Source organism: Helianthus annuus, chromosome 15 (genome assembly GCF_002127325.2).
Source record: "Helianthus annuus cultivar XRQ/B chromosome 15, HanXRQr2.0-SUNRISE, whole genome shotgun sequence".
Classification (NCBI taxonomy): Eukaryota; Viridiplantae; Streptophyta; class Magnoliopsida; order Asterales; family Asteraceae; genus Helianthus; species Helianthus annuus.
Genome location: NC_035447.2, coordinates 151705535 through 151732454, shown reverse-complemented (window position 1 = coordinate 151732454; position 26920 = coordinate 151705535). Strand labels below are relative to the sequence as shown.

At 38.6% G+C, this 26920-nt stretch overlaps 1 protein-coding gene across 1 annotated transcript; it reads right to left on the bottom strand.

Annotated features, from left to right (window-relative positions):
- Nucleotides 1–8642: 8642 nt before the first annotated feature.
- Nucleotides 8643–15744, bottom strand: LOC110912909 (anaphase-promoting complex subunit 6). Its single transcript, XM_022157741.2, has 16 exons — nt 15405–15744; nt 14267–14401; nt 13821–13894; nt 13115–13154; nt 12934–12979; nt 12679–12758; nt 12415–12596; nt 12220–12345; nt 11347–11421; nt 11121–11246; nt 10390–10459; nt 10146–10228; nt 9503–9616; nt 9305–9404; nt 8940–8975; nt 8643–8860 (listed from the first exon to the last, which is right to left on the bottom strand). The coding sequence occupies exons 1-16, from the start codon at nt 15648–15650 to the stop codon at nt 8777–8779; spliced, it is 1617 nt and encodes a 538-aa protein (XP_022013433.1). The 5' UTR covers nt 15651–15744; the 3' UTR covers nt 8643–8776.
- Nucleotides 15745–26920: the final 11176 nt, after the last annotated feature.

The following is a 26920-nucleotide window of genomic DNA, read 5'->3' as shown; positions in this document are numbered from 1 at the left end:
AAGCGCATAGTACTCGTTCTCAAGCTTGTGGATGTCATCCCGGTGACAGTACTCCTCCTTAATCATGTCCTTGAAATCCTCCCATGCAGTAGCATTAGCAGTTTCTAACCCAAACATCTGAATTTGCGCCTTCCACCAAGAGAGCGCGTTTCCTTCAAGTGTAGCAGTAGCGAACTTTACCCAATTCGCAGGGGGACACTCGCAGACAGCAAAGACAGCTTCAACTTTCTCAATCCAGTGCAGAAGACCTATGGCACCCTCAGTGCCGTTGAAAGGGAGAGGCTTACAATCCATGAAAGTTTTGAAAGTACACACGGGTGGTTGCGCAGGTGCATGCTGACCTGTTCGTGAGAAGCGAAGCGTACAGATTTAGGGATAAAAGGCGATGTGTCGGTAGGATCTAAACATCCTAGGATATCGAGTTTACCTCCAGGGTGAGCTGCGAAAGCTGCAGCCACCGTGTTAAGCAGGTTAGTGAATTGAGCCTGAGTCATGTTGATGTTTCCTCTTCCACGTCCACTCATTGTCTTCATAACCAGAAAACACAGCATGAGTGTGATGTTGTATCGTAGCGAGAATGAGATAGAAGAGAGAGGTGTATCTATCTAATTAGGCATACTAGTACGTATAGTAAAACAGGAAACATAAGGTAAGCAAACAAGTAAACACTGGTCCGAGCTATGAGGTCAAATGTGTTGAGCCTTGCACTTGGAGTGTAGTGTCGTCGCGAGTCACAGGTTATAGTCTGGTCTTTCCCAAAAAGATTTTCCCCTTTTTAAAACCAAGTTCACTATAACCAATGGCTCTGATACCAATCTGTCACACCCCCAAAATCCACATGCGGAACACCACCGCTTGGAGGCGTGACTGACCAGGATCCAGCCACTAATCATACTGAGCATTGATTTAATATTAGAAATATTTACTATCCAAAGTAGTTAGCAACATCAGAGTTTAAGTTCGATAATTAGTTAACAAAACAGCGGAAGCATAAACCAAATAGTTTTAAAGATAGTCCTTAGTTCAAGATAGTTAAACCCCACACACGGGTTTTGACGAACACTACACATCCCCAAGCAGCAGCTCCTGAGTCACGAGTTACCTGCAAAGCATGCAGTAAGGGGGTCAACAATAATGCTGAGTGAGTTCACTAGTTGTCCAGTTTTAATTACCAAAAACTTGTTTCACCAGTTAATTTATCCGTTTATACATGCCAGGGGGAGCTACCCCAAAAGTTAGCGACTAAACTGTTTTCCAATACCGAACACTAGGTAACCGTTTGCGTTTCCGCAGGATGCCCCGATGTCAATGTTCTATCATCATTGACGGATGCCTGAGTACATTAGTTCACGACCGATCCCATACCATGGCACGGTGTGAGGTTGGTAAAACCTAAATAGCGCTATCAACTAATAACCCGTTCGCCTGGCCCCGGCGACTAATCGGTATTATGTAGTAGGGACTTGAGTGATAGAGTTGCGTTTAGTGCCGTTTGGTTGCATTTCGTATAAACAGTAATTAACTAAAAGGTTTCCCCCTACAAGGGAAGGAAAAGTAAGTTTGTTCCCAGTAACTAGGGAAGGAATGTAAACGGTATCCCCTTTACAAGGGGATAGGGTTGTTTTAGTCTCGTGTCCCAAACCACCGGGACGCATGCTTTTAAGTTGCGAACTCACCTTGGGTTGCTCGGTAGATTATTTTTACCCGGTCAAGTATGTTGGTCACCACGTCCTAGCATGGTTACCAAGTATGGGTCAAGTTGGGTACAAATAAGCACATAGCGAACACGTACGGCGAACACATATAGCAAACACGTATAACATGCGTAACAACAAACAGTTAGGTTATTGGGTCAGCCCTAAACATACAATCAGCAGCAACAACACGTAGTCCAGTTAGCAGATAGCCCATATTAACACATTATGGCCCAATAACCAAAGTGGACAGCCCAGTCGCAACAAGGTGGTCTCGAGTCGCAACCAGGAGGTCTCGGCTTGTCACGCTGTGGTTACGAGTCGCAACCAGGAGGTCTCGGCTTGTCACGCTGTGGTTACGAGTCGCAACCAGGAGGTCTCGAGTTGTCACGCTATTGTTGCGAGTCGCAACCAGGAGGTCTCGAGTTGTCACGTTGTTGTTGCGAGTCGCAACCGTGTGATCTCGAGTCGTAACCGTTGCAGTTTCGAGTTGTCATGCTGTGGTTGCGAGTCGCAACTGGGTGGTTTGCGAGTCGTAATGCTGTCCTTTTCATGTTCACGTGTTGATTCAGATACATCAGTCCAATTTGTACTATGTAATCAGGCCCAAATCGAGTAATAGCCAATAAGGTTTCACTAACACTTTTCCTAAACTGCCTATTAATCAAATATGGATCAAATCATAAGGGTTTTCACATATTCAACCATCATTCAACATGTTCATAACAAGTTCATCATTCTAGGGTTTCATATTCAAAGCAAACATATCCCAAATAGTTCATGAATTACACACAATCCTTGGTTCATCATCTTTAAACAACATTTTACATACAAGAATATGTTTTGTCATAAAAATCAATCATTCATCACCAATTTACCTACCATTTAGTTTAAACCTTTTAACTAGTCATTATGAACATTTTAACAAGCATCCTAACATGGTTTACACATATGGTGCAATTCACAAATCATCCTAAAAAAAATCATGCACAACACTACTAACCAAGCATTTTCTAGTTCATTCAACACACATAAATCTTATACATATAAAGATATCACTAACCGGTTATGAAAAGGAGCCGAAACAAAGGAAAGGAACCGAGAAAGTAGAGTGTCCGAATGATGATGGTCTTGACCGAGTTTCTTGTCCGAGATCCTTGAGCTTGAACCGAAAGTTGGGAGAGAAAGTAGTGTTGTTGAGGGTTTTCTAGTGAGAGAGAATAGAAGGAGTGTGTGGATATGTTTGTGTAACAAATGAGGGAAATGGGGAAAGATTGGGATTTATATACAAGGGATCAACAATAGACTAAGGGGTTTCGGCCCAAACCGGTTACGGCCCAAGAGGCCCACTCGAAACCGAGTGGCCCACTCGCAACCGAGTGGTTGCGAGTCATGGTCTCGACTCACTAGTTTATACGCGTATACTTATATATATAATACATACTCAACACATATCATGCACAAAGATCACGTTTTCATTTAATAACATATATATACACAAAAATATTACAAGGTGTTCGTTCGGAAAAACCTAGAGTGTCACATGAGTGGTGATGGCGGAGGTGGAGGTGGTTGTGGTGGTGGCTTTTTAAAGGAGATAGAGATGTGTCTGATAGAAAGAGAGAGAGTAAAGAGAGAGAGATGGACCAATGGCGGTGGTGCGATGGTCGCCGGATAAATCATGGTGGCGGCAGCTTATGTCTGATAAAGAGAGAGAGATGGGGGAGAGTAAAGATAGAGAGGTAAATAAGCAAGGGGTAAATAAGTAATCTCAGATGGACTTAACGGAGAAAACTAAACCTCATCCAATCCAAGGGCCATCCGAGTAACAAAAAGTAAACCACAGGGAGCACCGGTGTAATTTCCAAAAGTTGGGGACTATAGGTGTTACTTTACAAAACCAGAGAGACTATCCGGGCATTTTCCTCTATATAATAATAATAATAATAATAATAATAATAATAATAATAATAATAATAATAATAATAATAATAATAATAACAATAATAATAATAATAATAAACAAAAAGACGAGATAATAGGGTAATAAAAATGCAATAAAGTATTAAAAAACATGAAAGTAGGGTACTAAAACACTTGGAAATAGGCTATGCTAAAACCCGAAAATAGGGTATTTTAATACCAAGTTTTTTAAGAACCGGATGCAAGCCCTACCCGGAATCGGGCACATAGAGTATTGTTTTGTGGTTAAATATCTGGAACTGGAACCGAACCAATTATAGCAGTAACCGGTTCTAACCCTTAAAATGAGAAACGGAAACCGATTCCATAACCGGAATCTGTTATTAAAAATACTGAGTTTGTGTACCTCTAGGTTAAATGACTACTGAGTGATTGTAACTGGGGTACTCGAGTGACTTGCTTAGTTGTGAACATAATAAGTCCTCCAAGTTCTATCCAATGTTATATAACAAGGTCTTGAAGGTCGAGTACTCCCCGAGTAATCTCTATAAGGTAGTCTGCCGAGGCGACTTTATTCACTCCGCCTAATTACTCAGAATCGATCAAACGCAACCAACGCTTTTTCAAAACATTAATAAGTCAATAAGTCATTTCCAAACTTAATCCCAAACACGCTCCTAGTAGGTCAACTCGGGCCGGACTTATAAATTTTTGTCATAGTTTACTATATGAACATGTATTTTTTTTATTTAAATTGAAATTCAGGTATTTTGTTATAAATATTATAAATTTATGAAGTTTGACAAATATAATTTCCTGAAAACTAATTTCTTTATAATTTAACATGTCCGTATACTCTTTGAATACTCTCCGCCTAGGCCAAGTACTCTCAACTCCCGAGTCGATCAACTCAGGAATGTCTAGCAGTGGCGGATCTAGAACAAAAGTTCAAAAGTAACACTCAAAATTTTTGTTTTACTGTATATTCATATAATGTAAATGAAACAAAAAAAAAACATGATAATAAATAAAGTTAAATATTTACCTAGTAGATTTTTCATCTTCGGCATTTAAAAGCTTAAAATCGAGCCATTACGTATTTATATCGTCATCTAGAATCAGATGATATCTTTGTAGACAATGGTGTAAGCTTTATTCGGTTTAAACCATTACTATGTTGCTATTTTTCTTTTGCATATATTACATTTGCTAATGATATGAAATTTTGGAATTCGATGACATGTATGTTTACAACTGCAGATACGAAAATAATAGAGTTAATAGCCAAAATGGTCTCTGAGGTTTGCTCACTTTTGTCACTTTAGTCCAAAATCCAAAATTCTTAAATCTGGGTCCCTGAGGTTTCACTTTTATTGCCATTTTAGTCCAAAATTCAAAAACCCCCTTTTTGACTGTTGCAACATGTCTATTTTGTCTTTTTGTTCAGGGACATTTTGATCATTTGAATATATTATAACATACCCCTATGTCTCTCTCTTCTCTCTCTCTCTCAGATCTTCATCATTTTCTCTCTCTCAGATCTTCACCAAACCCAGAATGTCTTCATAAACCCAGATGATGAAGATCTGACCAAAACGCAGATGAACAACAAAACCCAGATGAAGATCTTCATAAATTCCAAAACCCAGATGACTAAAACGCAGATGAACAACAAATCAACAAAACCCAGATGACCAAAACTAGGGGTGCAAACAAGCCGAGCGGCTCGCGAGCTACTCGAGATCAGCTCGAGAAAAAGCTCGAAACGAGTCGAGCCTTATCGAGCCCGAGCTCGAGCCTCGCATGTGAAGCTCGTTAGGCTCGTCGAGCCTTATCGAGCCTTAGTGTAAACGAGCCGAGCTTATTTAAACTTGTTTACCAGCCGACCTCGAACTTAAAAATAAGCTTATTTAGTAAACGAGCCCGAGCCCGAGCTTCACTTATCGAGCTCGCAAGCTTAAAAAGTCTATTATTTATATTATTTTTATTTAATATACTAATTAATAGATAATAAACGAGCCGAGCTCGAGCTTGAGAAAATACAAACGAGCCGAGCTCGAGCTTTGAAAACAAAGCTCGAATCGAGCCGAGCTCTCTTAAGTTAATCGAGCTCGAGCCTGGTCGAGTTAGGGCTCGGCTCGGCTCGTTTGCACCCCTAACCAAAACCCAAAATGTCTTCGTCTTCATAGCCCCTTCTCTCTCTCTCTCTCTCTCTCTCTCTCTCTCTCTCTCTCTCTCTCTCTCTCTCTCTCTCTCTCTCAGATCTTCACAAAACCCAGATGAACAACAAATCAACAATTCAAACACAAATTAATGCTGAAACAAGCTGATCAAGTAACAAAACCCAGATGAACCGGACTGCCGTCGGCTGCGCCACCACCGCCCCTGCAACACCAGCTCCACTCTGCCGTTCTCTCTCTCTCCTTAGATTCTCTCTCTACACTTCTGAATATAGATGTGTGTGTAGAATGACACGAAGAGGGAAGGAGGTTTCGTGATTTGGGCGTCTGGTTAGAGATGACCTGGAAAACCCTAACACGTTGTGATGAAGTTGTTGTGGTGGTGGTTAGGACGGTGGTGATGAAGGCGGTGTTGCCAGTGGTGATAAAGCCAGTGTTGTTGTCGGTATTGATGAACTTGGTGTTGCCGGTAGTGAGAAACCCGGTGTTGCCTGTGTTGATGATGGCGATGAGGAAATTTGAGTTTGAACCTATTTGTTTTCAGTAGATTGTTTGCATAATTTTCTTCTTTTTTCCATCTTTTAAGGGTTTAATCTTCTGGGTTCGAGGAAAAAACTTTGTCTAATCGATGGTTTCGTGATTTGGGGCTCTGGGTTTTGTGAAGATCTGAGAGAGAAGAAGATGAAGATCTGAGAGAGAAGAAGATGAAGATCTGAGAGAGAGAGAAAAGAGAGACAGAGGGGTATGTTATCATAATTCCAAATGACCAAAATGCCCTTGCACAAAAGGACAAAACAATCAGTTTTCAACAGTCAAAAAAGAGGGTTTTTAGATTTTGGACTAAAATGGCAACAAAATGCAAAACCTCAGGGACCCAGATTTAAAAATTTTGGATTTTGGACTAAAATGGCAAAAGTGAGCAAACCTCAGGGACCATTTTGGCTATTAACTCAAATAATATGTTCTCATCTTTGTTTCAGGCAAATAATCCTAACCTGCTTGAAAAAAAAAATCCATAACCACTTTACGTAACAGATTTCTTATTCTTGGGTTAATGTGTTTTTATCAAAGCTAGTTTTAGTCTGTATGTTATGGTTTCGGTAGAGGGTGGGGAGGGTTACCATCTACTCCGTCCTGTTGATTCACTTTTTCACCATTGATAAATGTTGAAACAGCAAAGATAAGGTCTGGAGAAAGTATGAACGTTCCTCGGGTCAGTGTATGTTATGGTTTCGGTAGAGGATGGGGAGGGTTACTAAAGAAACACCAAACTAATCTGGTGATTAGATTGTGGTTTGTGCCTCGACAAATAAGGTTAAGCTTCTTTATCTCGTCCAAGTTGCGATGTGATAATCCTGCAAAACACTAAACACAATGTTAAGCTCCTTACGAGGAAAGAAATAGGTGGGTTCTCCGCGTAACCACCCTCCGGCATGAGAATGAGTATATGCTTTGAGGATATAAGTGTGTGATTAAGAGTGAAAAGCAAAGAAGCAGAATCCCAAAATCTGAAGGTGAAGGTCACTATTTATAGCCAGAGTGGTATAGAAGGAGATGGGTTGATGGGTCTTGGGCCTGTAGTCGACAACAAGGAATATCCGTTTTGTCCCTTATTCTTGGGTTAATGTGTTTTTATCAAAGCTAGTTTTAGTCTGTATGTTATGGTTTAGGTAGAGGATGAGGAGGGTTACCATCTACTCCGTCCCGTTGATTCACTTTTTCATAACAAGGATAAGGCCTGGAGAAAGTATGAATGTTCCTCGGGTCAGTGTATGTTATGGTTTTGGTAGAGGATGGGGAGGGTTACCATCTACTCCGTATGTTATGGTTTCGGTAGAGGATGGGGAGGGTTACCATCTACTCCGTCTTGTTAATTCTCGTTTTCACCGTTGATAAATGTTGAAACAACAAGGATATGGTTCGGAGAAGGTATGAACATTCCTCGGGTCAGCCTCGTCACCTCCTAGCTGGTACCTGTCTACACGAAAGAACCCGTTAGAAGGGGCCAGAGACCAGGGTCTTTGGACCACCTTCCGACGCTCAACATTAGTAATTTATCCCATAAAAATGTATAAACATAAAATATAGATCTATGTACAAGTATAAGAGAGATGGAGAATGTTTAAGGAGGTTGTGGTTGAGATCCAGCGGTTAGCTAGCAGCTGTGGTGATTCCAGGTTGCATAGCTCGAGGGCTGGAAGTTGCTGGTGTAGTACCTCAGGAGTTCGTGAGCTTAGCAGCTCAGAGGGTTAGCATCTCAACTCAGTGAATGATGTGTACCCTCGTGACCATTTGAACCATTGCTACCTCCAATACTGTATCCTTCACCATCACCACTCCCTTCATCATTGTAGTAGTCGTTGCCTGTCACCAATAACCACCATGAAAGAAGATACAGCAGTCGTACCCATGTTATTTTCCTCTAAAGCAACACATTGCAGCCCTATGTTGACCAAAACCCACTTTACCTTGGTACGCGATATGTTAACCACCAACTATAAACCGCCCCACGGCCATACGCCACAAACATTTTTCAACTACCCAAATCAAAAATCTCCCATCATTTGAAGGACAAGTGCCATCCCTTTTTTTAGAGCAACAAGATTGAAAAACACAATACAAAACCCATTTTTCAATCAAATGTATTATGCCCTACCTTTGCTTCACATCAAATCAAACTCCTGCCTTCACTTGAGTGTTTGAACAGATGAAAACCTCAAGAAAAAAATTAAGTCACCACCAATGATGACTCCCTCACAACTTCATAAGTGTTCAAAAAAAAGTTAAAAATCCAAAATACACTGTAATTGTTTATATGAATACCGAAATGGAATCGAACCGAAGCTAGGGGACAAAGGAACTTTTAAATAAAGTTTATTGGCATGATAATTTTTACAACAGTGAAAACAGATCTGAAATACACTACAATTGTTTTTTTAATACAATAATAATACACATTCCTCTATTTTAAATTTAAGATTAAATACCCTGTCTACTTTCATCCACAAGGGCCAATGTCAACATTTCTGTGCAGAACTGATCATCCGGATTAATCCATAGTGCCTGCTCATACAAAACCAGTTAGTTGCAATTGCAAGCACTAAAACAATCTACAATTGTTCTTAAAACTGAACCAGATTACCTTGTGATAGTATGTAATTGCATCCGTATAATTATCCTGCTCAAAAAATGAAAACCCGTAAACAAAATGAAACATTAACATCTTATTCCACTTTGGTTTCAAAATTGGTCATTTTAGTACAGCTTGAGTCGGTTCAGGCCGACCCACAAACACTTCTCTATTCTTCTTTTATATTATTATTAAGAATAAGAATCATATCTGTTGCATATGATTACATAACTATATTCTTAGTTTCTTACAATAACAATCTCTAATTATTTTAGATAAAGAGATTACTAGATATAAAGCATAACCCAAGTCAACCCCTTTGTATAACAATGGGTTGAAAACGCTGCCTTTAGTGACAATGTAAAAAGCAATGTTACCTGCAGGTGATATGTGTATGCTAAACCAGCATATGTGCTTAAGCTTCTCGTTGATAGTGCAAGGGCCTTTTCGTAATATATGATAGCTTCGATGTATCTCCTGATGTAGAGTTATACAAAAATTAGGACAAAAGTATGTTTAAAACAGTCATAGACCATTTAATCACGACTTTAGGGAAAAAAAAAAGGTAGACATACTTCAATTTTCTTAAGGCATGAGCAAGATTAACCACTGTTGATTCCCACATCTCACTTAAAGGTGACGGTATGTGAAGCAAAGTCTTTTCAAACCACCATACTGCTTTACTATATCTAAAATATTTCACATTTTTTAGCAAAATATCCATAATAAAGATTATAACAAAGAAGAGTAAAATGCCATTTTCGTCCCTGATGTTTGGCCAGTTTTGTGACTTTCGTCCAAAGGTTTTGTTATCTGCACCTAAATCCAAAAGGTTTGAAATCTTGGCCTTTTCAGTCGGCTCGTTAACTCCATCCATTCTCTCCTTTAAGTCAGGGGTATCTTCGTCTTTTTGCAGAAAAATAAGATAGTGTGTGTGCATACATTTATTATTTTTGTTTTTTATTTAGTATAGGTAATTTAAATGCTTGTACATATAGTGGGAAAAAGAACGAATTGCCCTTAACAAAAAAGAGAAATACCCCTGACTTAACGAAGAAAAATGGATGGAGTTAACGAGCCAGATGAAAATGACAAAATTTCAAACCTTTTGGATCCAGATGCGAAAAAACAAACCTTTGGACAAAAGTCGCAAAACTAGCCAAACCTCAGAAACGAAATGGCATTTCACTAAATAAAGAATTATGGAAACATGCTCACTCTTTCATATTATAAGCAACAACTCCAAGTTCATTGTATACAAGTGGATCCGAAGGGCATATGGCCTTCGCCTGCATGAAAAACTGTAACAGATACCAAATAAAAAATGAAATAAGGATCAATCCCATCGTAACTTTAGGTTTAGTATTTATTGTTACATGTTGGAATGAATTTGACACTCCACAAATATCAAGGTGAAGTAACAAAAGGTAAAGCCGTAGAGGACAAAGTTGATGTTAAGAACCTGATCAGCAAGTTTGAAGCTGTGAGTCCGCATGTACTCCATCCCAATATACAGAGTAGGTAAGTGACACCTGTCACAAAAAGAACATATTTAGTCTTTTAGAAAAAAAAAATACAAACTTACATGTAATGGCATGGCTCAAGGCTTCAAAGGCAATAACTGAAATAAGAATTTCATGGTTTAATGGCCCGCATCGCAAAGGATGAACACATTTATATACATTGAGGTCGTTTAAAAATCTAATGAAGTTCCCTGCACCGCATGGTTTTATTGTAAACATATAAAATTGCAAGCTAAGCAGTCAATAGTGGTTATCGGGCTCTTCCAAAATAGCAATCAAGAATAGCGTAAACGCTATTATCAGCGCTATTAACCGATATTTGACCGCAATTCACTGATATTGACCGTTATTTTGGATGCCTTGGTTGACGTGGGCTCAGAGGATGAGTTCATGGCTTACGATTAGATCATGTTTCAAATATTGACACTTTTCAGTTTTGACTTTTGATATTACTATTAATATTATATATTTATATTATATATGTTTTACGTTTTGTATATGTATATATATAGATTATGCATGATATAAAATCACCAATATCCTACCGCGATAACCTATATCTCAAATATCGGCCCTTGACCGCTATAACTGCAAGTAATGTGAAGAAAACATCACAAGCAAGATAAGCGTTTCACACAGAAGATACAATCAAGATATAAAGCAGCATTACCCAGGAAATAAACGTGCAGCAGTACGATAACCTGACATAGCTTGGTCACCTTCTTCTTTGGCTGCATAAGCATTCCCAAACCCTATCCAACCAGGAGCAAATGTTCCATCTAAGCTAGTGGCCTTGCTGTCAATACAAAGATAACATGTGTCGGTAACTTTAAATTCACTACAGATCATTTGGTAAAAGAAATATCACAAATAATCTGATAACAGCTGTATATTACCTGAAATAACGCCGTGACTGATCATACTTCTTGATACAATAGTAGTAGCAGCCAACAGCAAACCATGATATCGCCCTTAGAGAAAACATATAACAAAATTATTATATTTATATTTATATATATGAATTGGAACTTCTGATGAATAGTAGCATCAGTTTTTTTATATTATATCAAGTTTTTTTAAGTTCCAATTTCACTCCTTATACATTATATAAATATACGTTTTATCTCATTTAGTTTTATTTAATTTGAGTTTCCTCCTATAACGAGCGTTTATTATCTTTTTAAGCCAAATGCGTGACTGTGTTTAATAATTTTTTTCTCGACATTCATGTATAAACTTTGTTGAAAAAAGAGTAGATTTTTCTTCGATAACTCGTTTACCTTTTTTAAAGGTGAATACATGAGTGTGTTTAATATTTTTTTTCTCGGCGTTCATGTATAAACTTTGTTGAATATAGAGTTTATTAAAAAAGATATTGTGACGAACTGAACCGACACCGACATCGGTACCGGTATTGTTATTATCGGAACCGATATCGGTCTTCGTTTTTTTTATTTATCAACATAGGTATTGGTATTGTTACTATCAGAACCGATATTGTTATTATCGAAACCGATACCGACATTCGTTTATATGGTTTTCGATGTAAAACGCATTCTTTTGTGCATATCATTACTTCAAATCGAGTGACAGTACCATACTGACACCGTCAAATACCAAACCAATACCGACCTAATTCTCGCCGCATCGCGCGGAGAAATCCCGCTAGTTAATACCATTTAAAACAGAAAAGCAAAAAAATGTGAAATTTTATACAGAAAAACTTGTAAAAAAATATAAATAGAATAAGCATCAAAATGTTTCCGTACTTTTGAGGATAGTCCTTGACTAAGTTGCAAGCCATAAGATAAAGCTCATTTGAATGTCCAAGTTCCATGGCTGCTGCTATATGAACTATTGTACTTTTAAGATGGAATGGATCCTTCTCGAGCAATCTGAACATTTATCCGCAGTTATAATAATTTACTTTATTTAAATCTTTAGTCAGATAGTGACCGACTTACAGTGAAGTCAATTCAAAGCATTTCTGATATTCACCGCATTGATGATAGTATTCAGCCTTGCAAGCCAAAAGATCTGTGTTGTTTTTTAGTGTACAAATCGTTGACTCGTTTGATGGTTTTGTGCTAATATCTTCATTCTCAAGCTTGTTAAACTTCTCTTCTACAACAACTGATTTTTCGTACTGAACACGAAAAAAAAGCAACTGAGTGAAATCACAAAAGTGACATTAGAACATCAAACAAGCGTTCTGAATATACATTTACCTTTTTTATTAAACATGAATAGAATGAAGAAAGCCAGTCATCTTCTGGAGCAAACTGCAGAGATGAAAGAAGACTTTTCTCTGAAATTGAATAACAGATCAAACAATGACATGGTGACCACAGTGATATAAACGATCTTTTAATGCAAAACAATATAATATAATGGAGTACAGATGCAACAAAATCTTTTCTAGGCAGATACAAACAAATTTTGAAAAAAGATATATAATCTGAGACTGAGTGCGGTTGAACTACCTTCTTCACATGTTAACATGTGATTCTCAATAAGACATTCCAGAGCCTGAAACAAAAAAGAATGCACAAAGAAATAAATTATTACAGTGACGATGGGGAATTGTTATAAAAAACAAGCAATATGATGAAGAACAAGTGCAAACAATTACAAATGGTTGCAACTGCACATCATTGTGTATACCTCATAGCATAAAGGATCAGCTCTGATTGCAGCCATGAACCTAAAAACCATAAGTAGAGAAAATATTCTAAATGAGACTATTACACTCTAAAAGCTATGCAGTTAATGCATTAGAAAAATGGATATTGGCCAAGGACCAATATTTGAGATATAAGTTATCGCGGTGGGATATCGGTAATATTAATATCATGCAGAATTTAAAGATAGCAATTTAACACTAACAAATCAGTATACTCCCTACCATTAACAAAGTAAGCGTTTGCAACTTGCAAAACACTAACAATTGTAGCAAGTAGGAAGTGATTAAGACTTAAAACATTAACAATTAACAATTAAGACTTAAAACACCAATAGCAGCAATAAGAAGAACGACGAATGGTAGAACTAAGAAGAAAGGTACTGATATCGAGGATATCAGTGATATATCGGTCAATATCACCGATAATATATATTCTGATATGATGTACAGCTAAATATTTAAGAACAATAATCTTATAATCAGAGAAGGTGGAACTAACAAAAGGGAAGCAAGAGCATAGATTTCTCTAATAACTGTATTCTCAGTAAGTGAATTGAACTAACAAAAGGGAAGCAAGAGCATAGATTTCTCTAACTGTATTGAGCTATAACTAAATCCATGTTAAAAAGAAAACTGTGATATTTAGTATTAAACATGCATCCACATTGCAAAACATTTAAAACTAACCATTTTCGCGCCTGAGAACGATTCTCCAGAGCTTCATATGCCTTGCCTCTAAGAAAACATATTGCTGATGATATCTGTAAGTTGTAACAGAAAATAAAAATGATTGGAATAAAATGTGAAGCTATCAATATCATTTTCTGAGCAAGAAGGGATGATTGGAAGAAAAAGAAATGTAGATAGAAGATATTTAAGCGTTGGAGGTTGTTTTGTTGATAAAAAGATCATAAAAAGAATGTAACCATTTTGTGCTGAAAATGAATTATATAATATAACTAAACTATTGCAAAAAACATAATATTATTCGTTCCTTGATTCGGTCCACTTTGCAGTGTGTAATAAGTAATATGTATCCTTCATTATCTAATAACATTAAATCGCTTTCCAAACCGAATAAAACAGAAAGATATGACAATAAAAACAGAGTAAACTACAAAAGGACATCTCACATTAATTTCACGATCTTCGGTATCTTTATCCAAGTACATGACATCAGAATCCTTAGCATCCCTGAAATTCCCATGCTCATCCTCATTAGCTTCTCCAAGCATTTGCAAACACTGATCCCACTCCTTTAGTTCTTCCTGAGCAGACACATTGCAGATAACTATCAAAATTTCATTACCTAATTAAAACAAACTAGTGAGATGCACGAAATATTTCAAAATTTCATTTCCTAACTGAAAAACTAAAACCAAACCGCAACAGAGCATAATTAGGGCAAGAAGATGAAACCGGCGAGACAATTGGCGGTGAGATAACAAAACCAAAAATCATGGAAGACAATTTAAGATTCATTTAGCAGGCACATTGAAACAAACTATCACTAATACTTAAAACCCTACTAAATCAAAAACAAAAAATTAAGAAGCAAATCAAAACAAAAAACTTAACATCATCTAAAACAATTAAAGCACACTCCTACACCGAAAACATAACAAACTCTAGTAAAATGCACGAAACATTCAAAACTTCATTTTCCTATTTCAACCAACCATAACCAAACAGCCAAAAAAAAATTAAGGCAACGAGATGAGACTAACGAGGCATTTAATGGCGAGATAACCAAACCGAAGATCACGGAAGCAGGCACATTAATATAAACTATCAATAATACTTAAAACCTAAACCTACCTCATCAAAACCAACAAATTCGGAAGCAAATCAAAACAAAACAACTTAATATCATCTAAAAACAATTAGAAAACACTTCTACACCGAAAACATAACAAATTCTAGTAAAATGCACAAAACATTTCAAAATTTCATTTCCTATTTGAACAGACTATAACCAAACAACAACAAAACATAAATTAGGGCAACGAGATGAGACTAACGAGGCACTTAACAGCAAGATAACCAAACCGAAAATCACGGAAGCAGACACATTATAATAAACTATCAATAATACTTAACACCTACACCTACCTCATCAAAAACAACATATCATATAAAAACAACTAGAAAACATACCTAAGCTACAAACTCAACAAATTCTAGCAAAATGCACAAAACATTTAAAAATTTCATTTCCTAATTAACCAAACAGCAACAGAGAATAAATTAGGGCAAGAAGATGAAACTGACAAGACATTTAGCTGCCAAATAACGGAAGCGAAGATCACGTAGAACAATCTGAGATGCGTTTAGCAGGTGGAAAGCACGGCGGTAATGGCGACCAAGAAATAGGGCTTGTGCTTGCATGTAGATATCGGCCGGATCGGAAGTGAAGGCGGCGACCTTATCGGCGAAGAAGATCGCCGAGGAGTAGAGATGCTTGCTAACGCAATCTCTAATAACTCCTCGAAGCTTCTCGATTTCTTCTTCCAACATCTTGATGCTTCGAGATTGTTCAGAGTTTTGAAATTGTTGAGGTTGAGGGTTTGGGGGAAAAGAGCGGGAGGTGAGTGGAGTAGGTGTTTTAACTATTGGGCCGGTTGGGGGATGGAGTTTTGGGCCAATCAAAACTGGTTTGTAATGAATGATGTTTAGAGGTGGGGAAAATGGGATAAAAATAGGGTGTTGGTTTCGAATTCGAAAAAATTTTGAAATTCGTTTAAATTTGATTCGATTATCAAGAATTAGTTTCGATTATAAAAATTCGAATTCGATTCAATTTGAGTAAAGTAAATTGAATACGAATCGAATGCGAATTTACAATTTCAAATTCGATTCGATTCGAAGTTCGAATAAAAATTATACATTTTTATTTATTATTTTTATATATAATACATATGTAACTTTTATTAGGCTTTACTACAAATTGTTTTTAAAATTTATTCCAAGTATTAAAATTACCCATTACCAAACCAACTACATGGCCCATGACTAAAACCTAAGTAACAATTTATCAATATATTTCTAACCCTAAAAATATTAACTATGTGGAGTGGTTATTCCCAATTTCTCGTTTTGAATTTTAGATTTATGATACTTTATTTGGAACTGTTTTAACATGATATCGTGTTTTATGGTTGATTTAAAGTTTATGTTTCATTTTGATAGTTTTTTACATGTTTTTAAAAAATCTAAATCAAATTGAATTTATTCGAATTCGATTTGAATTCGAATTTTTAATGGAATACGAATTGGGTTTTTTATTCAAATACGAATTCAAATCGAATTTGGTAGATTTTAATCGAATTCGACTCGAATACGAATTCAAGGGAAAAATAAAAATTATTCGAATAATTCGATTCGATGAACACCCCTAGCTAAAAACTCCACATGGATGTAATTGTAACCGGTCTGAAACATATTATAAAGAACCAAATCAGATAAAATTGGTTCAAAATGAGCGGGTTTGGGCAAAAACTGATTTTGACTTGCTTTAATCAAAATCGACAATTTGTGCACAAACGCATTGTTAAACGCGCAATATCCGATTATCCATGACGAAACCTCATCCTCAATGATTCATATTCGCATTATATCCAATAATCATACCATTTCTTCCCTTGCATTCATCTACTGAATCGTTCGTTCACTCTCATACCACTATTATTCCCAATTATTCGTTTTGACATTTTATCCAACCCTCATTTACAATAAATCGTCCTGAACATTCAATCCCTTAAACAAATATTTTCATCGGTTCAGTTCTGTCAAAATACTTTGTTACTTTTAAACCTATCTTCCATACTTTATTACGCACAAACTTTACTTAGTTAGCCCATTACCACCAAAACTTTTGAGATCATAAATCTTACCATCCTAGTTTTTCCACAAATAAGCAAATTTTCTGCAAACGTGTGATATTACTAATACGCCTTAAAACTGATAGAAACTTTCTTACAGCCTACGGTGCAGGCCACAATTTTCTTCAAAATACAATCTGTTTTATACGAAAACTTTTAGGTAACATCCTTTTAAAAATAAATCCCCCATCGAGTTATACAAACTTAGTCAAATTCACTTCGCCTACACACACATGCACGTTTCACCCATACTTACAACGGGTGCCTCAAATCACCCTAGTCAAACAAACTATTTTTACAAACCTACCCTTTTCATTCCTCAAAATTTCCCTGCATTTTCATCTAACATGCCGAGAAAATGATTTTACCAAATTTTCTCCACAACTTTTAAACCGATAAACAAAAGGATTTGTTTAAAAAATCTTTTCCCAAACAGACTATGAACTCGCTCAACTTTATGTTGATTTTTCGCATGTTTCTTTCTCAGGTTACTTTTTGCAAATCATGGCGCGGTTGGAATAGGAGAACCATGTGGAGTCGAGTACTTAGTAGTGTTCATTTTCTAGAAGTTTTAGCTTATTGCTTCCGCTGTGCAATGAAGATACCGGTCCAGTCACGCCAGCTCTGATATTTCGGGTGTGACAGAAATAGATATGAAGGATGAGATCTGTGGCCCCTATTGTCGGATATGTGACTCCATGGAAGATGTGATTAAGGTAACTACGGAATCACACCAATTCGTTGAAACCACATATTCGTGTGTTGTAGTTTGGAAAGATGACCGAATAGAACCTAATGATTTATGCAACATTTCTGCAATTTTTGCACTGGCTTTCATTGCAAGATTGTTGGGTGTCGAATCCAGCAAATAAATATAAAATAAACCTACTTGACACACTAAAAATAGTATGAATGAAAGTAAGGTTCGTGTCCTCAGGGATACAGATTAACTAGTGGTTGTGAAAAGGGGGTTTTGATTTAGACTTAAAATTAATGAGAACGAAAATTTTATAAAAATGCTAATTAAAGTGGTTGTGAAAATTCAGATGTTAAAAACTAATTTCAACACCAGGCAATTTCTTGATTCGGTTCGACTTACGATCATTAACGGTCACGGTGCAATGATCCCTTTTAAATAATAGTTTGTATCAATACTAGACGTCACGCAGTTCGGACATCCACTCTATCTAATGTCTAACCAAGCGCAGTTCGTTGATTAGAGTCAGCCCGCTACTCTAAACTCACGCCGTTCGGATTTTAGCGTGCGGGTTGCGGGATAGAATATCGATTATAATCAAACACACACGCCGTGCGGATGTTTAACTAGATTGTATGATTCTATAATAAATTCAAATTCATAGACAAACTTGAACCATTATTTGTTCCTTTTATCAAAACTTAAAATCTGATTAGAGTTTTAAATTAGAAAAATTAATAAGTTGATCAGGTTTATTAACTGTCTAATATTTTCCAAATTGAATTCGTATTAAAAACAAGAATCACACAAACAAACCACTAAAATAATCGGATCTAACATAACCGTTTCACATAAGGTTGTGAACCAAATCAAAGAAAATAAACCCTAATGTTAAAACTATAAAAGTCTAGCCGAACATGGTGGCTATAACAATCAATAGAAATATGAAACAAAACATCCAAAAAAACTTAAACTTACGAAACAAATTGTTCTACAAAATCACCAAAAAAGAAAATGCCCTTTCTCCTTTTTGACTTGCAGCCGTCTAGTTCTGTTGCACCCCCCAAAAAATTTGCCAATTATCTCTTTTTGTTTGTTGATGAAGAGATCTTTTTTTTTCTTTGAAACTTACGGCCCATGATTATAATTTTGGACTGCCCCTTATTAATTGTATGTTCATTAAATAATTATAACCCAACTCAATCTTGTATAGGGGTGTAAACGAGCCGAGCCGAACCCGAGCTCGACCAGGCTCGAGCTCGGCTCGTTTGGTTTTTATGAAGCTCGAGCTCGAGCTCGGCTCGATTCGAGCCTACTTCTTTGAGCTCGAGCTCGGCTCGCGAGTAAAACCCAAAGCTCGAGCTTGGCTCGACTCGGCTCGAACTATTTTGAAAACAACCTTAAATGAGCTAAAAGCTCAGCTCGAGCTCAATTCAACATCGCTTAAACAAGCCAAAGCTCGGCTCGAGCTCGGCTCATCAATGTTATCATCAATATTAATATATTATATATAAAAAATTAAAATTTTGTATAGGTTCGTTTAGGCTCGCGAGCCTAAACAAGCTTTGTATTTCAGGCTCGAGCTCGGGCTCGATAACAAAACGAGCTCTATTTCAGGCTTGAGCTCGGGCTCGGGCTCGTTAAGGCTCGGCTCGTTCAAGCTTTTAACCGAGCCGATCACAAGTAGCTCTCGAGCCTCTGGGCTTGTTTACACCCCTAATCTTGTACTGCTCTTCAAATGCTTGCCAGCTCCAACGTCATAAATATTCATCCCAATTTCAATCTCTCTAATTTATTTTAACTCTACGTGGTATATAGAGCCTTATTCGTAGAATCATCATTGCAATATTTCTTTCATATGTTGATGTTATATGTTGATGTTGATTGATATTCGACCTTAGAACCCGAGCGTTCTCTTATTGCTTAAAAGCACGGCCATTTTAAGCTTCTTTTATCAATATGAATCCTTCTAAAACTATCGGCTATCCAACGCTTTAACTCCACGCTTACAAATACATTAGAACAATCCAAGGTAGATTCCATTCCAAAAAAACAAATATTTCACAAAATAATGATGTATGACTATGATATATGCATGATATGTGCCGAAACTTGCATTAATGTGCTATAAAAATGTGTCTAAAAATGCAACTAACAAAGATCTTTATCTATCATGTCACCGACCAACTGCTTGAAATCCCTTTCGTTTCTCGGGCTCGCATTCGAAGATCCTTGCATTGGACACAACACACCAAAAAATAAATTTTAAAAATAATATGATACGCCATGATACGCTATAATATGATACTTAACGATAAAAAAATAATAAACATTTTAAAACTCATTAAAACAAAAATAACCAATAATAAACCCAAAACACCAAAAACCAAACACAACACACCAAAAAATAAACTTCAAAAATTCAGTGCTTTAATACGCATCGTATAGGCCTATATGATGTGTATTAAGCCAGCCACTAAACAACACCTGCACCTGCCAGTCTGTCATGTCTTTTACTTTATTCAACACGCATTGTATAGGCCTATACGATAAGTATTGAATTGGAAAAGTGTGCGGATAGACAGAGTTGGTGTGCCAATAGAATTTCCGATTTTCAATCGTATAGGGCTATGAGGAGCGTGCGGGTGGGTCATTTTGAGGTGTATTGGGCAACGAGGGGTGTATAGGGTTAGGGGAATGTGTAGATACTTTTAGGGGATGTGTGAATACCCACCGTTTGTAAAATATCTCAGACAAATTATTTATATTTCCTTACAAACTTAATTATCATGCTTTCCCACTAGATGATATTAAGTGAATAGTATGGAGGTAAATTATTTTCATGTGTTATTGTATGCATAAACTAGTTGTTATTACAATTATGCATGGCTCAACTATTTTTCACAAAAAATTTAAAAAATAAATTGTGTCAATTATGTTAAAAGAGTATCAAATTATTTAAAAAAGAACGGTTCAGCAAAACCATCCATGACTAAAGATGTCCCAAGTATGAGGGGCATTTCGATTACAAACAAACTCTATATTTCTTCTTGTTACATGCAAGAGTCGGCTGACCACATCATTGTCTCGTGTATTTAGGCTAGAACCGTTTGGTGCCATGTGTGCATATGGGCGTTTCAATTAGATCAGGGAGATGTTGGAGTTTAGAGAGAGATTGGTGGTTCAAGAGAGATGAAAAAAACGATCCAAGCCATCTTCTTCTTGACAACGTGTTGGAGGCTATGAAAGAATAGGAACATCAAAGAATTCGATGAGAAGGTTGTATCAAGTCACAAGATTGTTGGAGACATTAAAAAAGAATCTTTTATTTGGGCTGAGAATATATATCAGAAATTTAAGAATTTAAATTGAAGTGGTGGGTATATATAATAATTTCAATTTGTGAGTATCTTAGTTTTGCATGGTTTGTCCCTGATGACGGGGTAGCCCAAGACTAAATAAAGTGACTAAATATGCAAATGCTTAAACGGTTAAACGGTTCAATGGTTAAAAAGCTGTAAGATGGGAAAAGCGAGGAGGAAACAGTGGTCAGTCACATCCGGAGCTCGCTTCACCAACCCTCGGCCGCAAAAGCAAAGCAGGTCTGCACAATACACGCTATTACCCAGGGGTCAAAAGCCTTCAACCCCAAAAGGGGAAACCCTCCACTGCAAGCAGGATTACTAGTCTAATACATGCTACTTTGGGAGATGTCTTCCCTTATAAAATGACACTTCATTTACTCCAGAAGACATCCCCTGATCAGCTCAGATTCTCTAATCTCTGGTCATTCGTGTGGAGGACTTGCTTACGTACAAGTCACTCCTTTTCACATCCACCACACAAATTCCGTTTGCTCTCACTTCTGGATCTGAGAACATCTCAGAGAAAGAATCTTCAGCAAACAACAACTACAAACTAGTAAACCTCCTTCCACGTCTTGCAAACGTGGGGGGACCCCGCGACCTGCGTTAGGCAAGGTTGAACCCTTCAACCTTTTTGCCTAACCAACTCAGCTACTATCTTTGGTCTCGTGTTTGTTTCATCAACAAGTTGGCGCCCACCGTGGGGCTACGCCACTATATCTTCTCAAAAAAGACCTAGTAGTGTAGCTCTCTTCACTTAAAGTCACCATGTCTGAAAGTGGATCTCCGGGAGAAGTAAATCAGATTCCAAACACTTCCACCCCGGGTAGTGGCCAAGCTCATGTGGCTATACCAACATCTTTCTCGACTCCGAGGAGCACACCCGAGTTCCTTACCTTCAACACACCAACTCCGTCCAGATCTGGGGTTCCATCTCAAAATGTCGGTGTATCTGACACCCCAGCACGTGTTGAACTTACCCCCGAGGGGGTCGCAAATAATTTCCTTGAGTTAAGGTCACTTCTTAACCAGCATGTGAGTAAAGAAAGGGAAAAGGGTATAAGGATTCGTTTAGACTATGACGAACCTGAACCAACGCTGTCTCCCGGACCACCCCTACCTCCTTTTACCACAAGAAGCGAGGCTGGTCCCAGCAACCCTCCAAACCCACACCCTTATATGTCCACTATGACAAATCCTACGGTGCATCCTATCCTCTCTTCCCAACCGATTACTAGCGGTGCTCCTTTGGGACACGAGCTAACGCTTGACCAGCTCCTACAGTCCCCAGTGACAAGCTATCCAGCTTCTGTAACAACCACATGGCTTCAACCTTTAGCACGAAGTGCTGTTACGAGCACCCCTCTCGGAATAAACTGCTCGGTTGGTCCAGGAAGCCTTCAAGGCTTCAACCTCATACCTAATATGATGACCCAGATGATGGCCAACTTCCCGTGGCAACACTTCATTAATCAAGTGTTAGCCACTCAGGGGAATCACGACAATAGTAACAATATAGATACAAGGACTGAAGAGGACTTGGCTAAACCCTATAAGCCAAGTAACCTTTCATGCTTCTCAAGGCAGATAGCCGATTATGATTTCCAGTCAAAGATCAAGATGCCGACCCACATCAGAACGTATGATGGGACTGAAGATCCTGAGGACCATCTCCAGATCTTCACTGGTGCAGCCCGAATAGAAAAATGGTCAAACGCTGAATGTTGCCTAATGTTCATGCAAACTCTTGTTGGATCCGCCAGAATCTGGTTCAACGACCTACCTGCTCAAAGCATTCGAAGCTTTGATGACCTCAGCAGGGGTTTCCTGGCAAACTTCTCCCAACAAAGGCGATATGTCAAAGACGCGACAGTGATCTTCCAGATAAAACAACGTGATGATGAAAGTCTTCGAGCATTCATTGAACGATACAAAAAGGAAGGTCTGACCTATGTAGGGGCAGACGAGAAAATGAGAGTGGCTGGCTTTATGAATGCCATAACCTCTAAATACCTCACACGAGATTTCAACAAGTCTCTGCCCAAAACCTTGGAAGAAGCCCTTGAAAGGGCTGAAGCTCACATTCGGGGAGAGGAAGCTGTAGACATAAAGGAACAAAGGAAAAGAGGATCCGGCTGGCGAAGCAATAGTCCAGCTAGAAAGAGGGGAAACTTCAACTCCTATGACAGGCGGCCAAAGGGTTCAGACCCTCGAAGGTCTGAAGGTCGGAACCCTTCAAGCAGAGAAAAAGGCATAAGTTTCACTCCCCTCACAAAAACCCCTCAAGAAATCCTGGCAACGGAAGAAGTCAAACAAAACTTTAGACCTCCCAGGCCTCTCCCCAAAAGCAGAAAAAATGAGAACTCCACGCAGTTCTGTGAGTTTCATGAAGAAAAGGGTCACCACACCAATGATTGCTTCCAACTAAAAAAGAGAATTGAAGAGGCTGTTAAGTCAGGAGAACTCGCTCATTTGGTAAAAGGAGTTCGAGACAAGATGGCTGAAGGCAAGGGAAAGGAAGTCAATATGGTATACTCTGATGAAAAGGTTCCTCACAAGAGGCAGCGGTTGGAAGCCTGGGAGCTTCAGTGTGTCTGCTTCCCCCCTATGAAGAAGGACCCACTTCCCAGTCCTCCCGTGGTAGAAGCCACCGTGGGAACACTGCAAACATGTAAGGCATACATAGATACTGGGGCAACCATTGAAATCATGTTCGAAAAGTTCTTCAACCGTTTAAGCAATGAAGAACGTTCAAGGCTTCAACCTTCTGGAACCTCTATAAAAGGTATCGCTGACATACCCCTCAAGCCTTTGGGGCAGCTAACCCTTGATGTTCGTTTCAGCGAAGGAGTAAAAGAAAGAACCCAATCATTAACCTTTGTGGTTATCAACATCCCCTCAAGCTATGACGTGATCATCGGGAGACCCGGACAGTGTGCATTTTACATGGCAATGTTTGTTGGCCATGGCACGGTTAAATTTCCTACCGAAAGGGGCATAGCAACCCTTCAACCCTCGCAGGAAGCTTACATGATTGAGGGTGAAAACTCAAACAGCGAAGAAGACAGGCAAAGGTTGGTCATAAACCCTAAATACCCTGAGCAACGGATAAGAGTCAACCCAAACCTTTCTCAGGAGACCCTTTCATACCTTGAAAAGCTGCTAACACATTACAGTGATGTATTCGCTTGGTGTCCAGAAGATATGACCGGGATCCCTCAGAACATTGCCGAGCACGAATTAAGAATACCACCGGATGTCAAGCTGGTGGTTCAAAAGAAAAGAAGCCTGGCACCCGAGAGAAGTCTGGCAGCCTGCCAAGAGGTTGAAAAGCTTGTGTCGGCCGGAATTCTCCGAGAAGTCAAGTACCAATCATGGGTTGCAAACCCGGTTATGGTCAAGAAACCTGACAACTCTTGGAGAATGTGCATAGATTTTAAAGATCTTAACAAAGCTTGTCCTAAAGATTGTTACCCACTACCGGAAATTGATCTCAAGGTCGATTCCCTCACAGGATACTCGTTTAAATGCTTTCTTGATGCATACAAAGGCTATCACCAAATCCTCATGAAGAAAGAGAATGAGGAAAAAACAGCCTTTCACACGGACAAAGGGATCTTCTGTTATCAAAAGATGCCTTTTGGCCTCAAAAATGCAGGAGCTACCTATCAACGGCTCGTCGACAAGGCCTTCGAAAGCCAAATTGGCAAAAACATGGAGGCATACGTTGACGACTTGGTGATTAAAAGCAAGACGGAACATCAAATGCTTGACGATATTCAAGAAACTTTCAAGAACCTCAGAAAGGTTAACATGAAGCTTAATCCGGAAAAATGCTTATTTGGATTCAAGGAGGGAAAATTCTTGGGTCACATTGTTGGAAAGCAAAGCATCAAAGCCAACCCTAACAAAGTGAAAGCCGTCCTCGAAGCTAAACCACCCAGAACCAAGAAGGAGGTTGAAAGCTTAAATGGGAAGCTTGCAGCCTTGAAGCGTTTTACCTCAAAATTGGCCGAAAGATCTCTGCCCTTCTACAAAACGCTCAAGAACTGCTCAGACAAGAAGGATTTCAAATGGACTGATGAAGCTGAAGAAGCTTTCAATCAAATGAAGCAACATTTAGCTTCCCTACCAGATATTGCAGCACCAGAAACCGGGGAGGTAATATCGGTGTACCTTTCAATCGCTGAGGAAGCCATCAGTGCAGTCCTCACCATTGAGCGAGACAAGGCCCAGGTACCCGTTTATTTTTTCAGCAAAACTCTAAAATTAGCTGAAACTAAATATCCTCCCCTCGAAAAACTTGCCCTAGCTCTAGTCCAAACAGCTAGAAGGCTTAGGAGGTACTTCCAAGCACATCCTATACAAGTGGTCACTGACCAACCTGTCAAGAATGTGCTTGAAAAACCTGAAAACTCAGGAAGGCTAGCAAAATGGGCAGTGGAACTGGGTGAGCACAACATCACCTATGTCCCACGAAAAGCCATTAAAGCTCAAGTTCTGGCCGACTTCCTTGTGGAAGTCCCAAACCAAACAATTGATGAAGTAAACACCACAACCACTGAACCTTCCAACCCTGAGGCCTAGAAATTATTCACCGATGGGGCTTCAAGCGTTGAAGGGTCAGGAGCTGGTTTAGTTCTAATCAACCCTGAAGGGTTAGAATTCACATATGCTCTCCGTTTTAATTTTCAGACCACCAATAATGAGGCTGAATACGAGGCACTGATCGCCGGTTTAAGACTGGCCAAAGAAATGAAAGTTCAGAAGCTTGAAGTGTTCACAGATTCATTGCTAGTCTCAAGCCAAGTCAACGACAGCTACATTGCTAAAGAACCCAACATGAGAAGATATAAAGAGAAATCCAAGGAATTGATGAACACCTTCCAAACATGCAGCATCAAGCAAATTCCAAGGTCCCAAAACAAAAAGGCCGATGCCTTAAGTAAATTAGCTTCCCTCACCTTTGCCCACCTCACTAAAAAGGTGTTGGTTGAAGTGTTGAAGGCTCCATCGATTGATGAATTGGAAGTCCAAGATGTAGTCACTGAGGAAGATCCAAACTGGATGACTCCCATCAAAAAATTCCTTCAAAATGGTGAACTACCCAACGATCAAATAGAAGCCGAAAGGGTTAAAATCAAAGCAAGACAATATGTGTTACAAGGAGAAACCCTCTACAAAAAGGGTTACCTTGCCCCCTTGATAAGATGTGTTGGTCCTGAACAAAGCAAGTATTTGATCAAGGAAATACACGAAGGAGTATGCGGAGCCCATTTTGGAGCTAGGTCGGTGGTTGCAAAGCTCATGAACCTTGGATATTTCTGGCCCTCGATGCATCGTGACACCATTGAGCAATTGAAGAAATGTGATGCTTGTCAAATCCATGCCCCAATCCCAAGAAGTCCCTAACATGATCTTGATCCAATAACCTTGGCATGGCCATTCCATAAGTGGGGAATGGACATTGTTGGGCCTTTCCCTCCAAGCAAAGGAGGAGTAAAATTTTTGTTAGTAGCAATTGACTACTTCAGCAAATGGCCCGAGGTTAAACCCCTTGCAAAGATCACAGGAAAGCAGGTCATAGACTTTGTTTGGGAAAACATCATCTGCCGCTATGGGCTACCGGGAGTGATTGTCACTGACAATGGAAAGCAATTTGCTGAAAAACCTTTCAGCCTTTGGTGCAAAGAGTACAGGATCAACCAGATCTTTAGCTCAGTGGCTTACCCGCAATCAAACGGCCAGGTTGAAAGGGCCAACCGAAGCATAGTGGAAGGCATCAAGACGAGATTAGGAAGATATGAAAGCAATTGGCTCGAGGAATTGCCTAGTGTTCTATGG

What these genes read in the sequence shown, in the direction of transcription:
- LOC110912909 (XM_022157741.2), bottom strand. Translation starts at nt 15,650, where the DNA reads ATGTTGGAAGAAGAAATCGAGAAGCTTCGAGGAGTTATTAGAGATTGC. An exon ending in ATTTGGCAGCTAAATGTCTT is followed by an intron (nt 14,402 to 15,404) that starts GTCAGTTTCATC and finishes GTGTCTGCTCAG; the next exon opens with GAAGAACTAAAGGAGTGGGA. An exon ending in CGTTCTCAGGCGCGAAAATG is followed by an intron (nt 13,155 to 13,820) that starts GTTAGTTTTAAA and finishes TATGGTTTTTAG; the next exon opens with GTTCATGGCTGCAATCAGAG.